Source organism: Drosophila yakuba, chromosome 2R (assembly GCF_016746365.2).
Source record: "Drosophila yakuba strain Tai18E2 chromosome 2R, Prin_Dyak_Tai18E2_2.1, whole genome shotgun sequence".
NCBI lineage: Eukaryota > Metazoa > Arthropoda > Insecta > Diptera > Drosophilidae > Drosophila > Drosophila yakuba.
The window spans coordinates 5,429,161-5,444,348 of NC_052528.2; the positions used below are offsets into that span (position 1 = coordinate 5,429,161).

General features: G+C 41.2%; 1 protein-coding gene across 2 annotated transcripts in view; it reads right to left on the reverse strand.

Annotated features, from left to right (window-relative positions):
* Window positions 1–204: 204 nt before the first annotated feature.
* LOC6529412 overlaps window positions 205–15,188 on the reverse strand; it is a 48,843-nt gene continuing 33,859 nt past the window's right edge. The window contains exons 2-4 of one of the 2 annotated variants that reach the window (XM_002090381.4): window positions 5,234–6,250; window positions 4,755–5,113; window positions 205–642 (exon numbers count right to left, since the gene is read on the reverse strand). In XM_002090381.4, the coding sequence (XP_002090417.1) occupies window positions 617–642; window positions 4,755–5,113; window positions 5,234–6,219 (1,371 nt within the window). In that variant the 5' untranslated portion in view covers window positions 6,220–6,250 and the 3' untranslated portion in view covers window positions 205–616. Of the gene's footprint in view, window positions 643–1,746; window positions 4,591–4,754; window positions 5,114–5,233; window positions 6,251–15,188 lie in introns of those variants that run through there. The other variant, XM_039373417.2, reaches the window with a different exon arrangement.

Here is a 15,188-nt window from a genome sequence, read left to right on the forward strand (position 1 = left end):
TTTTATTGTGATTTTTATGCCAGTCGTTTTGTTTTGGCATTTTTGGCAAATATTAGTTCCATACTCCTGTCATCGTCCGATGGCAAATGGAATGCTATTGTGTGTCGTTCGCTTTTCTCCGGGGCTAATAGCCATAATTTCAGAGGGACTTATCCAGACGTTGGGGGGTTATTGGATAGTTACACTGAAATACGCATGAATACATTCGGATTCTACATGAACTTTATTTCATAGGTTTGTTAATACAGTAATATTGCTAACTTTTTGATTTTAACTTCTTTCGATCAGCAAACATTAAGTTACAAAGGTATATGTATATAGTTAAAATTTGTTGAAATTACTCATGTCTTTGTTATTTCATTGTGTGGCAAGCTTTTAGAAAACTCTTAATCGGTAGATTAAAAACGTGTTATTTTTCTGAAGATACTTAGCAGATCAACATATATGAGAGTATTCATTTTAAGTTATTCGGAAAACAACAAGTAAATACACTGTTGCTTCCGCTTTCTCCAGCTTCAGCCTACTTTAATCTCATTATAGTTGCAGGAAAAAGCTATTCATAAATCCATATACTAGTTAGTACTGATGCGTAAAATCCCAACGAAGCGTTCGGAACTTAGGGCTGCTCCTCCTTCTCGGGATCTGCAAGTGCAATATTATTAAATTAGATACGTTTTTGGTAAGCTTGTTGAGTCAATTATAAGCTAAACTGCAGAGACTGCAGTTCATGCAACGCAGACACAATAATTACAAGACATTTATATTAAGTTTAATTGCATACGTGCGGCAAGTATGGGCTGCCATCCACTATGTATGGAATATGTAAAGCGTTTTATGATTTATGCAACCCCACGAGCTCCTCAAACCCAGAAACAAAATCAACAAATCATTTTTCTGGCCAACGCTGACAGCTGCAATTTTTCACTGCTACCAACTGCGAGCCTCTGGAAGTCATGCAACATTTACAACATTTAGCTGGCCGAAGTGGCGTTCAACTTTAAAATGCATTCCCCATGCCGCCACAACAATTCCCGATTGAAAGCCACCCCGAAAGTGAGCTGGTGCACACAGACTCCCCCAAAAGTCCAAAACCGAATCAATTAAATTCAATTAGGCTCGGTAAAACCACAAGCCAAGTGCATAACCTTATCGGTCAGTGCAAGTGCAACTGCCATTGCAAGTGCAAGTGCAAGTGCAAGTGCAGGATACAAGGATATGAGGGTACACCCATCGCCAGTTTGATCCCAGTTACACTCCCCGGGCTTAGCTGTCAATCTTATTCTAATTGAAACGCATGCAGAGAGAGCCCTGAAACACAAATTGCCTACGACTCGAATTTCGCATCACAAATTGACTTTTACGCATAAACAATTGATATTCTGCCCAGAATTCCGGTTGAGACTTAACCTTTCCACTCCGAAATGTACCCCTTTTTGTGGCAAAATCAACAAGTTAACTGCTCTGCCGCCTGTCATTCAAATGGAGATTGCGAATTTACCCCCTTGGGGGCTATTTGGCTATGTGGCATTCAGTGTTTGGTTTCTCACTGTCTAATTGACTTGGGAGTGCAGTTCGGAATTTGATTTGCCTCAGATTGGGAAAATTTAAAATCAGAAAGCAAAACTCAAAGCTCAGGAAACACAATTTCAAATTCTGGCACCAGAATGGGGTTCTTCAATGATGGTTTTCATAAATATTAGAGCAAAGACTCTGCATTGCAATAATTTTACACCTTGGGATCTTATATCTATAGATATCAATTGTGTATAACATATAGGTTAAAAAGTGATGTTGTGTTGATTCAAAATATCGTAAAACATTTTTAACAACGTTCAAAACTTGTAAAACATGTTTAATGCCGCAGTAATGCTCACCTTTTTCAAGCCAAAAATTGTTCGCATTCTCTTGGCTCACAATTTTTGCATAATATTTTCTTTGCACCCCCGGCGCTTTCGTTATCATTGCCTTAATTAATTAAAAAGTTGTTGCACCTTTTTTGGGATCTCTTTGGGTTTTTTGGCGCAAAAAATGTGCACAATTTTTATTTCGCACATGCGAAATTAGCGCTGCTGGCCCCGGCAGCACATGCCTTGTTAAAATATTTGCAAATATTTAAATTGACATTTTTCCGTCATGTTATGACTATGAACAATGTCAATTTAGCTGGATGCCTTGAAGGCCCAAAGGTTTTTCTGGTTCCTTTCCTTTCCTCACCTTTTCTTTCCTTTGGGCTTGCCCTTGTTTTGTGAGTTTAAAACTCCAGCGGCGAACACTTTAAGCTGCATTGGCAAAATGACCGCACACACATCGAGCAACTAATCAAAACAAATTCAATTAAACGACACACGACAAGCCACGACTGCCATCGAATGGTCCTGGAGTTCCCGGAGTTGGGGTCCCTCACTCTGTGCATTTATATGTGGAGTATTCTCCACTCCACACTCCCCACTCTTCGATTCCGAGGCTCCTCCTTTGGCTTATCTGGCAGCACAATCCATTAAAATTGCACATCGTTTACACCAAAAATCAATTCGCCAAAGCATTTAGGCATTACAAATGCCAACCCAGCCACTGGAGCTAGTCGACTGCGCGGCATTGGAGTCCGCAGTCCACAGTCCAGGTTTTTCGGGATCCCGCTTCAAACTGAACGTTGATGGCCATAAATTTCGCATGGGGCCCTCACTCTTTTTTCTCTGTTTGTTTTCTGGCCCCTTGGTCTCTCGGAGTCTGAGTCTGGGCCTTTGCCGGGCTACCAGGCGATAAACGCAGTCCAGTTGGCATTGCTTTGAAATGTATCCGCCAGATACGAGTACTACAAAAGCTGCATTTGTGGAGAGCCAGTCGCAATCTGGGGCCAAGTGGATGGCCAGTTGTTGTCGCTGGTCAGTAGTGGGCAGAGGTGGAGCCCTTGGATACTTCTAGGGGGTTGGAATCTAAACACAACAGGGGCTACACAACCACGGATCTATACTTTTTTATATCTTTAATGGTGAAATAATAGCCGAAAATTATCCCCTTTGAGGCGCCACTGCGTGTGAGCTGTGTTTTTGAGTCTTGTGTCTCCTCTGGAGCGGAGTTTTCAAAAGATTGGAGTAGTACTATTGCCTGGTGTACTTTCAGAGGCTTTTGTTGGTATCAGTTTGGAGTTAGGTTTAAAGATCAACGCACTAGAAAATGTTAAAATTAAATTTTTAAATTGTGTTTTAATTTATGTATTCCCAATCTAATTTGCCTTTTGTGGGTAAAAAAATTATTAAACTCAAGTATTTGAACTTAATTATATTAGGTGAAACTCTGAATCTGTATCTTAAGAATTCCCATCCCTGAAAGGTCAATCGTCCTCTGTTTCGGTCCTTTTGTATGTCAGTGTCACCTCATGCCCGACAAATTATGTCTATCGGAATCACAGAAAGCCTGCAGGAGGACAACCATAAGGAGACTCAAATCCAATCCGAGTATCGAGGGCAGCACAAATGCATGTGGAGCGCCGATGTGGATGGATGGTGGTGTTCGGTGGCGTCCAAAGTGGTCAGTGGTTCGATTCCAATGTCAGTTCGTCGTGCGTTTTATTAGTGGCAACTCAAACAGCAAATTGAGATTAGAAGCCAGTCCACGACTGACTGAGTAAGTGAGGCCATGAGTTATGGGCTGCATTAAAGCGCATCAGAAAAATAAGAAACGTAGTAGGAGAAGCGGATTCCAAAATGCCACCCATTAGGTCCTTAAACTGGGTGACAACTGATAAGGAGTTGCGGATAGTACTTAAACGACGAACTACAGCTTTTACTATAGAACAAATGTAGATTTTAATATATTTTACTTTAAAAATGTTTTGCTCTCAAAAACTCCTGATTCATTTATTTAATAGTATGCTACATTATGATTTCATTCAGCTTTTATCTGATCTGCATCTAGTTACGCGTTCCCTTGCTTTTCTTTGGATTGAATTATTTTAAGCACCCATTTAGAACGCTTAGAGGAATTTACGCCACCCCAAGAACTCCTTTCTCTATTCACAGAAATTTACATTTGATTGCTGTTCAATCAACTCTCATCGCTGGCGACCCACAGAGTTCAACATGTGATATCCTTGACATTTATGAGATGTTGGCTCTGTGGGACCCCCGCTCCCCTATACAACGTAACATGTTAGATCAACAACACAAAATGACAGATATTATTTGCATAACACTGAAACATTCTTCATGAGTTTTTTGTATTCCTGTTGCTTCTGTCGGTTACTGGATTTTTTGTAACTTAAATGATAGCAATCTGAAATGTTTTTCGCTTTCCCCTCGCAACCCGCATAATTCACTTGATATTCCTCATCTGACTTTCACTTACAATCCATTCCAGCCCTCGAAAAATGGAAGGGAAATAAAGGGAAGACAACATTAGGCCTTATTACATTTGACATGTTGCTGCCTGGAAAAGTTTTCTTTCATTTTCGACGCAACCCAACCCTCGGCTACAAATCAAAAGATAAATTGTTTTTCTTCATGATTTATATATAACAACGTTCTGTTGACTTCTCACCAACCTCCTCCAACTTTCTTTCCTTATCATTGAGTCGGCGGCGTTGAAAGCGAGCTACAAATATTAATATTGTTTGTATTTCATGCGCTATCTGCTTTTTATTTCGTTTTCAATTTGGCCATGTCTGACTTGGAAGGGAAGTCGCATGTCAAATTTAATATAAATTATTGGCGAAAAATCACTGGAATGGGATAAAATTGTATCTTTGTTTTACTCACATTCTTTGGCCCTTTTCCAGGAGTGCGTGGGCATCGCCTTCAGCTGATTCTCGTAGGCCTTCTTGGCCAGCACATCCTTCGCCTTCGGATTCGGCTTGTTGCAGTTCTCCGAGTCGGCAAAGTGGTCCAGATACTCATCTCGCTTGCAGTAGATGCACACCCCGTAGATATACTCCTCCTCGCAGATTGTGGCATTCGTGGATCGGGCCCAGTCCGCATTATTTTTCGCCGCCTTGAAGAGCTTGCCCACGTAGATGTGGGCAGTTGGTATGGGGGTGAAGGCATTCAGGGCAATGGTGGTTATCGGGTTGTGCTCCAAGTTAAGCACCTGCAGGTTCTTTAACTTGTCAAAGAGGCCGCTGGAAATGGGGGATTCAGAATGTCATTTTATGGTTAATGGTTTATGGCCGAACTGTCATACTGTTTAAAATGTGTTTTTCTTTTTGAAGAGTTTTAACAGAACTGTAATAACAACTAACCTCTGAATGCGATCCAAGTTATTGAACGCCAAGTGAATCTCCAGAATCAAAGGAGTGTTCCTGAACAGCTGATCGGGCAGCCTGGCGATATTGTTCCTTTCCAATCTCAGAGTAAGCAGCTTCTTTTGCACCTTGAGGAAGTCCTTGCTCAAGTAGCTAATGTTACTTCTTATTCCAATGTATGCCAACTGCTCCGACATCCAGAACAGCTCGGTTGGCACATTGTCACCACAGTTGAAGAGCTCGATGGACTGAAGCTCGGTCATGTGCCAGAGTTCCTGAGGTCCAAAGGCGGACATTTCGACACTGCTGTTCTTGGCATCGCAGTCGATCATCAGATGCTTGAGCTTCGATTGCTTGGCAAATATTGCGCCCGACACTTTGCCTAAATTCTTGACAACAATTTCCAGATGGGTTAGGTTTTTTAAAGGATGTAATATGTTTCCGGGCAAGTCACTGCTGCCCTTTAAGGAGAGCTGTTGAAGCGCGGGAAGGTTTTCCAAGAAATTCTCAGGCAGCGTAGACTTGAATCCAATGATGGATACTTTCTTGAGACTCTCGTGGTCCGTGTAGTGCTGCTGCAGGACCTCTCCTCGATCAGTTTTCTTGGGATCGAAATAGTTGAATATCTCCAGTTCGGTGTAGTTGCTAACACCCAGCTTACTGAGCAAGTACTTGATGCTTTGTGCATTTGGAATGGCACAGTTTTGAACGATAAGTGAACCGATATTGCCCACTTTAAGAGGCGGTATATAGCCGAATCCCCTGGCATCGAATATGCTGCAGCTAATGCCGTACAGCTGCACATTGTCACTGTGAAGTTGAAGGTTTTCGCACTTGATCTCCTGCTCCTGGCACTCGCATAGATTTGGCTCCTTGACCAGTGCCTCACAGCCCGCCTTGGTCACATAACTAGGAGTGATCACTGTGGCATTCTCCTGCCACGACGGCGCAATTAGGGACAGCAAAAGAAGTAGCCACCACATCCTGAGGCTGGGACTCCGAGCAGACTGATCGCTGTAAGGCAGGAGCAGAGGATTTTAAAATTAGTTTTTACGATCCAACAGCTGCTCCCGAGGCAGTATCTACAGATACTTTACTACTGCTATGTGCATCTTTCTCTTTGCGTCTGGATTTCCTGCAGGTAGCACGCATTTCCCTGGAAGTGCTGCTGCTTCTGCTGCTGCTGCGTTTTTCCTCCTAGCCGAAGACGCCGCCCCCCATTTTACACCCAAAGGCCGGCTGCCATTTTACACAAATTCGATTACCCGGGGCCGGTCAGGTAAACCCCCTGCCGTTTCCCTCCTGCCTTTCGCTCTACCTGCTCGCTTAATGGCCCATAATTTACTACGCAACTCGCCCGATTTGTGCATAATATTAAACCATTTTGAATTCGCCTTGCAACAAAAATCGAAAAATCAAAAAAATCGAACGCAAAAAAAGCGGCAACAAAATGACTTAAATTGCCATTTGCGCTGCCTTCGGTGGAGTTATTTTTTGACTTGGCGAGGCCTTCGGGGTTTTTCGGGGAGTGCGAGATGATCTGTACGCAAAGGCAGCGGCGTGAATCCAAAAGAGTGGGTCTGATAACAGTTGAATATGCGCGATTTTACATGCGAATTGCAGGCCGCAGATGAAGAAGCGAATGGGAGCGATCTGAGAAGCGTTTAAGAAAGTGGGCTTGAATAGTGGAAAAATGTGCTGGATATCAGTTAAAGTTTTTGAATCACTTGGATCTAGAATTCTGATGTAGTATTAAGTATTCAATACTTAAGTACATTTTATATATTGAAAGAAAAATATGGCAAATAAATGTAAGGCCATCAAAAGATACATTGGATAAGTAAGGGAATTTTTTAGAGTTGGTATGTTGGCTTTGTGCAATCGCTAACCCACTGTGCCTCCTATCCAAGATTATTCATATCAAGCTCTTCCCACCTCATCGTCATCGCCATCGCCATCCTCAGCCACAACCTTATCCCAAACCACTTTGAACATCCTGAAGTGCAATTTCAGTCCGGGGCGCTGTTGATCTTATTTCTGGTGCGCGAAACTGGGACTTCGACTGGCTGCTGCTGCTCGATTGCGAACAAATTACGATTCATTCTGGTTTTCAGTTTCATTACAAATGCAAAAATGCAAAATGCAAAATGGCAAGCCGGCCATTATCTCTGAGACCCAGGATGGTATGGCCTGGGTCGAAATGGTATGGGATGGGATGTCTGTCTGTCTGTTGATCGATGATCGCTGTGGCCGCCGATGATCAAGTTTTGTGTATCGTTTGAGGCGTACATGCGTAAGTGCCTTTGATCCCCTCCCCCCCTCTGAGATTGGCCCTCCTCCTGCAGCAGTTGCATTCACAGATCGGGGCCAATGCATTTGAATTTGTCTGGCCGGCAGCCAAATCGATCGACAACCAATCAGCCCCAGTCCAGTTCGGTCAGCCATCATGCCAGTTTCGCAGTCTGCTCATGTGCACTCAGAGAAATTACGCTCTCATAATCATTATAAGAAATAATACTGAATTACAAATTAGAAATTGCAGTGAATTTGTTAACAGATAAGAAAATGGGTAACTCATGTTTATTTAAACTCTTCTACTTTTACATCATTAAATAATTTGTTTCTTGGGCTTCAGAAGGTTTCTGTCCATATAAAATCATATCAAACATATATATTAATTTAAGATATATTTTTTATGCAGATATTTAATACCAGTGCCATTTGGAAGCGCTGCTTCTGCTGCTGGCAGTGGCAAACATTTCATTTTTCACGATCCACGAACAGTCTCTCGTATTCCCAAGAGCTAAATCAATAAATTACGTGACAGGCATGCAGAAAACCTGATGCCTCCAACTTTGCGTTGGCTTTGGCTTCAAGACCACTTCTTGATCGCCGTTTGCGTTTTGCTTCGTTTTGATTGAATCAATCAAAAACTTGTGCATTTATATGAAAAGTATTAAGCAGTGAAGACGGCCAGCAAAATGAAGAATGAATACCCTGAAGTGTATGAATAAATTAAAAAATGATATGCCAGGAAAGGCAGGATATGTTTGTGGAATGAAAAACGAAAGGTTATTAACCTCTAGCTATTTGCAAGTAAATAAAATAAGGTGTTAATCTTTTTAAAGAATTTACATGTTTCTTAGCTTTTCCAGCTGGGTAATCTATATAGTGTTCCAGTTTCTAACATGCTAGTAGTTATATTTTTAATTTTATTTATACTTTTTTGAATATCTATGCTCTCATCCTTAATCAGAGTAGAGTATTGAATGCATGTCGGTGAGCATGGATCATACATATATCGTTTGCAGATCTTCTGGCGCTGCCATAACATAAGTTATTATTATGTCTTGCCCAATGGCCGGACCAGATATATTTTCCGTTCGCCATTTACCTCACTTTGCCATCTTAGTAAGTTCGCATTAAATTTGATTGGTTTCCATTTGTTGAGAGCAGGAAATGCTCAATAAAGTTCTTAACTCGGTTTAATTAACTTTGACAAATTGAACTCTGAGCAAAATGTTTTCCGAAAAGTAATCGAACTAAAGCCGAAGGAAAAGTCATTTTTCGATTTGCGAGTGCTGCTCCTTCAATTAGTAATAAATAATTTGGGTTGGTTGAAAAGTTTTACGCCAGCTAAGCGATGCATAATCCTTGAAAGGGCAGGGCACCAGCAAGGTTCAGGAAGCCAAGGACTCGGGCCCAAAAAGTCTTAGAAAGTGGAAACCAAACCGGGGCAGGACACTCTTTCTGTTAATACCGCTCCATTGTGCGCCAAAGTCTTCATTGATTTTGATTTCTTGTACCGAGGAAAATCGCCTTAGGCCAAAACTTTCGCCCGACCACAGGAGTATTTACCATTTTGCAGGACGGACAGGCAAATAAATGGTCATAATCCTGGCCAGACAAAAGCTACTGTTCCTGCTCCTGCTCCTCCACCTTAACCCACAGCCCATAACTCATGTCTGTGCTATTTTGGGAGAGTTCCTGCTGCTCCTGACTCTTTTATGCGTTTTACATTTGATTTATTCCACATGCAAATTGCGGTATATTCTCGCAGTACAAAAATTAAGTTGTTGGAAATGTTTTATTCCGAGAAACGTTTTGCGTCTCGCCGCGACTAAATAATAATTCGCCTCAAATTCAAATGCGCACGTTTCACAAAGAATACAGAGTACAAAAAAGCCATAACATAGCCCAAGGCGCCCCCATATCGTGAGTTCTTATATAAATGGGGGGTAGAACTCGCCCCTTCCCAAACTCCTTTGCCCCGGGACACAACCCGCTCTTCCTATCTCCCAAGGAAATGTAAATGTAAATGCATGAAATTGAATACCAGGCCCACAAGAATATTTTTGACAGAGTAACCGAGAACCATCATCTCTATTGGCATTGTAGTTATCCAATGGCTCGGCATTTCTGTTTATTTATGTGTTTGCGCCTATTTATTTATTTTAATTAAAAGGGGCACGTGTTGCTGTTTTCTTGTTTTCTTTTTGCCACGGCAACATTACGCCCGGAGAAATTGGCGATGGAAAATCGGAAGGCATGGGGCTGAAAGGTGTGGTCCCTTTTTTTGGGAGTGGGTGGGAACGGGTTGTGGCAAGTGCAACGCAAAGTTGTATCAATGACAACCCTGAACTTTCATCAATATTTAATACTGTTTGCGGAGGTACATGAAAAATTAATTAACCTGTGTTATTTGTCGAAGCTTTCAATAGAATTATAAACCAAGCTTATTTCAATTGTGTTTTTTGCAAATTTAAATTGTAAGAAAAAGAAAGAAACGGCTGCTTGAAACCTCTTTTATTTTGGCGGACTTAGTTAAAGACTTCATTTCATCACGTGATTTCACCCTTGGAAATCGAAACTATTAAAAGTGACAGCAATGACGACATTGTTTTCCATTTCACAGCTTTTCGAAAGGTCAGTGCTTTCCACCCCGTAATTTTGATCGCCCATTCAATCGAATAGACAACTGCCAACTGTCATTAAACTGCAGCAAATGAACATCAAACGAGTGTCAAAACAAACAGAGGTCCTTGGGCGTGGATAATTTAACTGACTAAGCCGAGAAGAAATGGCCAGCAAATAGTAATAAAGAGGGGAAAAGCGACAGGACGACGGAGCAGCAACAATCAGAACAACTAATTAAATGCCACAACCCCCACGGAAAACAAGCAGACAAAGTCGGAGTCAAAGTTTCTCGACTCGTTTTCATTACGAGTTAATTTGAATGTAAATGAACAGAGGAGTGAACGGCTCCACCGCTTTTGAGGAGTGGGAATAGCTAAAATGTTTGGCTAATGTTTCAATTAAGAAGACAGTGAAAAATTTAATTTTCTTTCATTTGGCCTGGCCTGTGTCTAAATGGAAATTGCCACCCAAGTTAGTGCTAGAAGTTCTCCGTTTGAAGGCGGGCAGTGAATTTCATCTGGATTGTTGTTGTCCCGGGTGATGTTCACAAGGAATTTCAATGTTCCACTCATAATTTCATATAATTTCCATTAATTGTATGAAATTAAGGCCGCTGGCTTTGAGGCCGAGTCATCTGCACAGAGAAAAACGTAGGTTTCAACAAAATTGGCACTACATAAATATTTACTGGAAAACGTGTTATTATTGTGGTACAGTACTGACTGTGATTTGCTCTTTAAGATATGTATTAATGTGTATATATTATTTTAATTGCTTTTTTGTATGATAATTTTAATTTTAATTATAGGGTCGGCCTCATTTAGATGAATAACATTTGTTCTAATGCCTTTAGAGCTTTGTACCTCTGTAATATTTTAAATATCTCCCTTTAATAAATAAAGGCTTCATAGATATTAGTTAAGGAACATGATACATAATAAACAAATATCTACAAGTTTTTTTAAAATTTTTCCCGTGTGGATATTCAGCTGCATCGTGCTTTTGGCTCGTCGCTCGTTGGCCACTCCAGTAGCCATTTTTATGATTTTCTACGCACTTTGGCCATGGCTGGCTTGGAAACTGTCTATGCTAATTTCCCAGTTTTGATGACTAGTCGGCTACCAGCGAGCTACTGGCAACGGCTACCTTTCATTTGGCTGTAACCAACCGCATAACCACGATCACCATCAATCCTCCGATCTTGGGTCCTGAGCACCGCCTTTTGCTTTGCATAGATCACTCAAGGGCATCGCTACATAGCTTTTGTTCTGCTCGTGTTCGGTCGGGGTATCAAGGAGTATCGAGTATCCATCATCGTCATCATCATTTTCATCATTTCCATCAGCAACGTCCCTGTCTGGGCCACGGTCAATTCCCAGCTGAGGCCGCGCTGCAACATGGCTAGTTACGCCCCATTTTGACTGGGCAATTGTCATGGACACGGCGTGGAAATCAGACTGATGTGAACATATTTTTTTGAGTGGGTAGATGGGGTATGTTTCTTCAGGCTACTAAATGGGTAAGCAGAAATCGAGTGAAAGAGACAGTAAAATATTGGAAAAATGCTTCAGCTCTAAAAACGAATTGGGCTGTAGCGATTCCAGGAAGATTAATCCAACTATTTGATAACGATTGCATGTCCCTTTTCAAATGGTATTATTTATTATATCCCATTGAAATAAGGTATTTATATTGGCTCCTACTCCGTTTATCTAATCCGGAGCTCAAGCTCCTTTGCAGTAATTTCCTTTCTGCACACTCAGCACAAATTGCAATCAAAGTCCTCCCCGTCCAGTCAACCCTTGGTCCTCTTCAGCCACCGACTTTTTAGCACTTCAAATTGGCAAACAAACAAACTCACGTTCAAATGAAATGTGAGCATAAACAGAAAATTTTTCACACAGCGCTGGCATCGCTCGCATTCCCCTCGTCCTTTTTTGCTTTTTGAAGCCAGCTCGTGTGCAATGGTAAACAAACTTGAAAAGCAAACCGAAAAGCAGAAGCGGAAATGTTGCGCATACGTCGTGTTGCACGTACAAGGAGATGAAGAGGAAGCAGCAGAAGCCGCTGAATAAGTGCAATGAGCAGAGAAATGCGAATCGCACAGGACGAAGGAAGAGGAATTGGAAGGAAGAGGACGTGGCATCACTTGACACGCAAATATGCATAAATAAGGCATGAATATTCATACTCACAGCAGACACTTCGCCCCGTCTCGCTTGCTCCCCCGTAGCAGCTAGCATCTTGAAAAGGACTCGCGTCCTCGTCCTGGTGCCCATATCTCGTTTAGAGATGAAATGCAATGCGCATTGAAAAATTTGCCAGCAAAAAATGTTTGCACAAGCCGAGGTGAGTGAACCGAAAAGCAGAGCAGACTGCAGACACAGTGGTAATGCCAAACTTTCAAGTTGGGAAAAGGTTAATGGAACCATAATATGAACTGTTATCATTCACTTATAAATATTTATCGTTGAAAGGTTCCTATTTGTACACAAGTATTAGTTTGTTCACACTATTCATAATTTTCTATGCACTGGTTACACTAATACCATTTTCATTTGTATCTATTTGACCGTTTTATTCACTGTATTGTACGTGTACTTTATAGAATTCTTTATATCAGATATTGAGTGACTGCTGTTTGCCCACATAATATGCAATTTTCACACATTTGAATGAATGAGTGAATGTTTGCCAGTGTTTGTTTAGCCATTCACGGATAGAGACAAAATGCAAGCGGGTCATTCACTTGGGTCTGCAACTCCGTCACCCTTTCCCTGCCTTTTCAGCTTTCCGAGAAGGACTTTAGAGAAATTTCAACTGCTTAGGCAACAATCATAAATCCCTGTCAATCACACTCGGCTGTCATCATCATCAAAACAGTCATCAGCGCTCTAGATAGGCCGTGTAGTTGCGACTTATCCTGCGACTTTTGTGACTTGTGACTTGGCTAAGCGGAACTGATTACGCCGCCTTCTGTTGCGACGTCATCGATTTGGCTGCGTGACAAAAATGCCGCCTTATTTTTTGTTTTCTACTGTTTCGGTGTCATTTATATGATGCTCCGAATTTGACAGCTGCGTGGTGGATCGATTCCGGGGGTGCGAGAGTTATGCAACACTCGAACAGTTAATTTCTTTGGAAGCTTCCTATTGACAACAATCAATCATTTTCTCGTGTATAAGCTGGGGGAAAGTTCGCAAGACCTTTTCACCGAATTGCAAAAGCAGTAAGCCAAGGTGAATAAAAGTTAGCCCAATACCTTAGAAGTATAATACTGGTGATATATTTTTTTGAGGCGGAGACTTTTGTATTACATCCCTCGTGTACTTTTAAAAATGTTTAGTATTAAAGGTGCCAAATAAATTATTAACGTACCAACCAGTGATTCTCGAAAAATCCGAAACTTTCCAGAATAATTGCAGGCGTATAGCAATATAATCTTATTGTTACTGCAATTTACACATCTTAACATCATCATGCGGATTTCAATCTTATTTTTATATATGTATATATACAGTTATAGTTTTATATATATATATATAAGGAAAATGCGAATTATCTAAATAATTTTAAATAAGAAGAGTAAGTTTATTTTTTAGTGTATATTAATAGTAAAAATTAAAAAATTCGGAGTTGCCTAATTTAAATACAATGAAGTGCTACAAAAAAATATATTGCCAGACAAATCGGAATACAAGCGTCTGGGCAAAAACATAATTAAGTGTGTTTTCGTTTAGAGAGGAACGGAAGGACTCACAAAAATTTGCATACCTAATAAAATCAGAGTAGTAATAAAAAAAATCAAATATCAGTAAAAAGCTGCAAAAACTCGGCCAAATCACCGGCTAAAACTAATCCCCCAAATCTGCGACGATTGCCAAGGCAAATCAAAGTCATGAAACCATAAAAAGCGAAGGAGCCTGGGGCAACAATTTAAGATTTACGCCACTTAGAAGACATTTAGGCGTGCAGCAAATGCAGCAACAACAACCACCGAACCGGGTCCTCATGCAAAAGGCCAAAGTCAAAAGCCGCCAAGAAGAAGTCGTTGTTGTTTCTGTTGTTGTTTTTGTTGTTGTATCCGTGCGTGCTGAGCTTTGAGCTCCATCTTCTGGAGCTTCTTCCCAGCGATTCTTCTACGGTCTGCGGAGCCTGCCAAAAATCAAAAAGGAAAAAGGGTTTCTGCCTCAGCGGCCGACAGTTTACAAGTCTTTCTCGTGTTTCGACAACATTAATTTGTTGTCTCTTCCATGTTGGGAACTGGAAAGGGCAGAGCCTAGCCGCATATGTTGCCAGCAACAAGTTGCCGGCCGCGGGAAACCGCAAAAAGAGAGAACAGTAGCTCTATGGCAAACAATAAGAAAAATTGTTTAATTTGAGTACTTTTCGGGGCCGGTTTATTTTATTCTCAACAGCAAATTGCTGGCCCTGGATGTGCTAAACAGAAACCAAAAAACCGCAGAATTTTACGAGCTCCTCGTCGCCCTTAACAATGTCTCATTGTCAGGTCTAAATCATTTTTAACGATCAATAAATGAACACGGTGGAAACAAAATATCGCGAAGGTGGCACCGTGAGTGAACGACAGAAGACGCGAATAATTTTATTTGTAAGCTTCAGATGTTATCTAATCTACATTTTGTACCAAGCTCATTAAAATTTCCTAAGATTTTTCAATTTTAACTTTTTAAGTTTGTTAAACTGTTTCAAATATGTAGATCTCATTTTGGTTAAAAAGTAATTTAGTTTCAAGTTAATAATGGGTGTGTAGTGTTCAGAGTAAAATCACCTGTCACGATCGAATTATATGTCTCAGGATCTCATCACTGGCGACTTCTCGTATTTCTGTTTATGTGGAACTCATCCCTCAACTGACTTTGTGTGCGGTCTCCTCGCGACTTAACTTGGAAGTCGGGATGGTGTAAAGCTAATTGAAAGTCCCGCTCCGGGCGGCGGACTTCAAAGGTGCCACAACGACTTTGTTGCGGAAGCAAAGTCACTCCAGCCGGAGAACTATTGGATGCCAATCCCC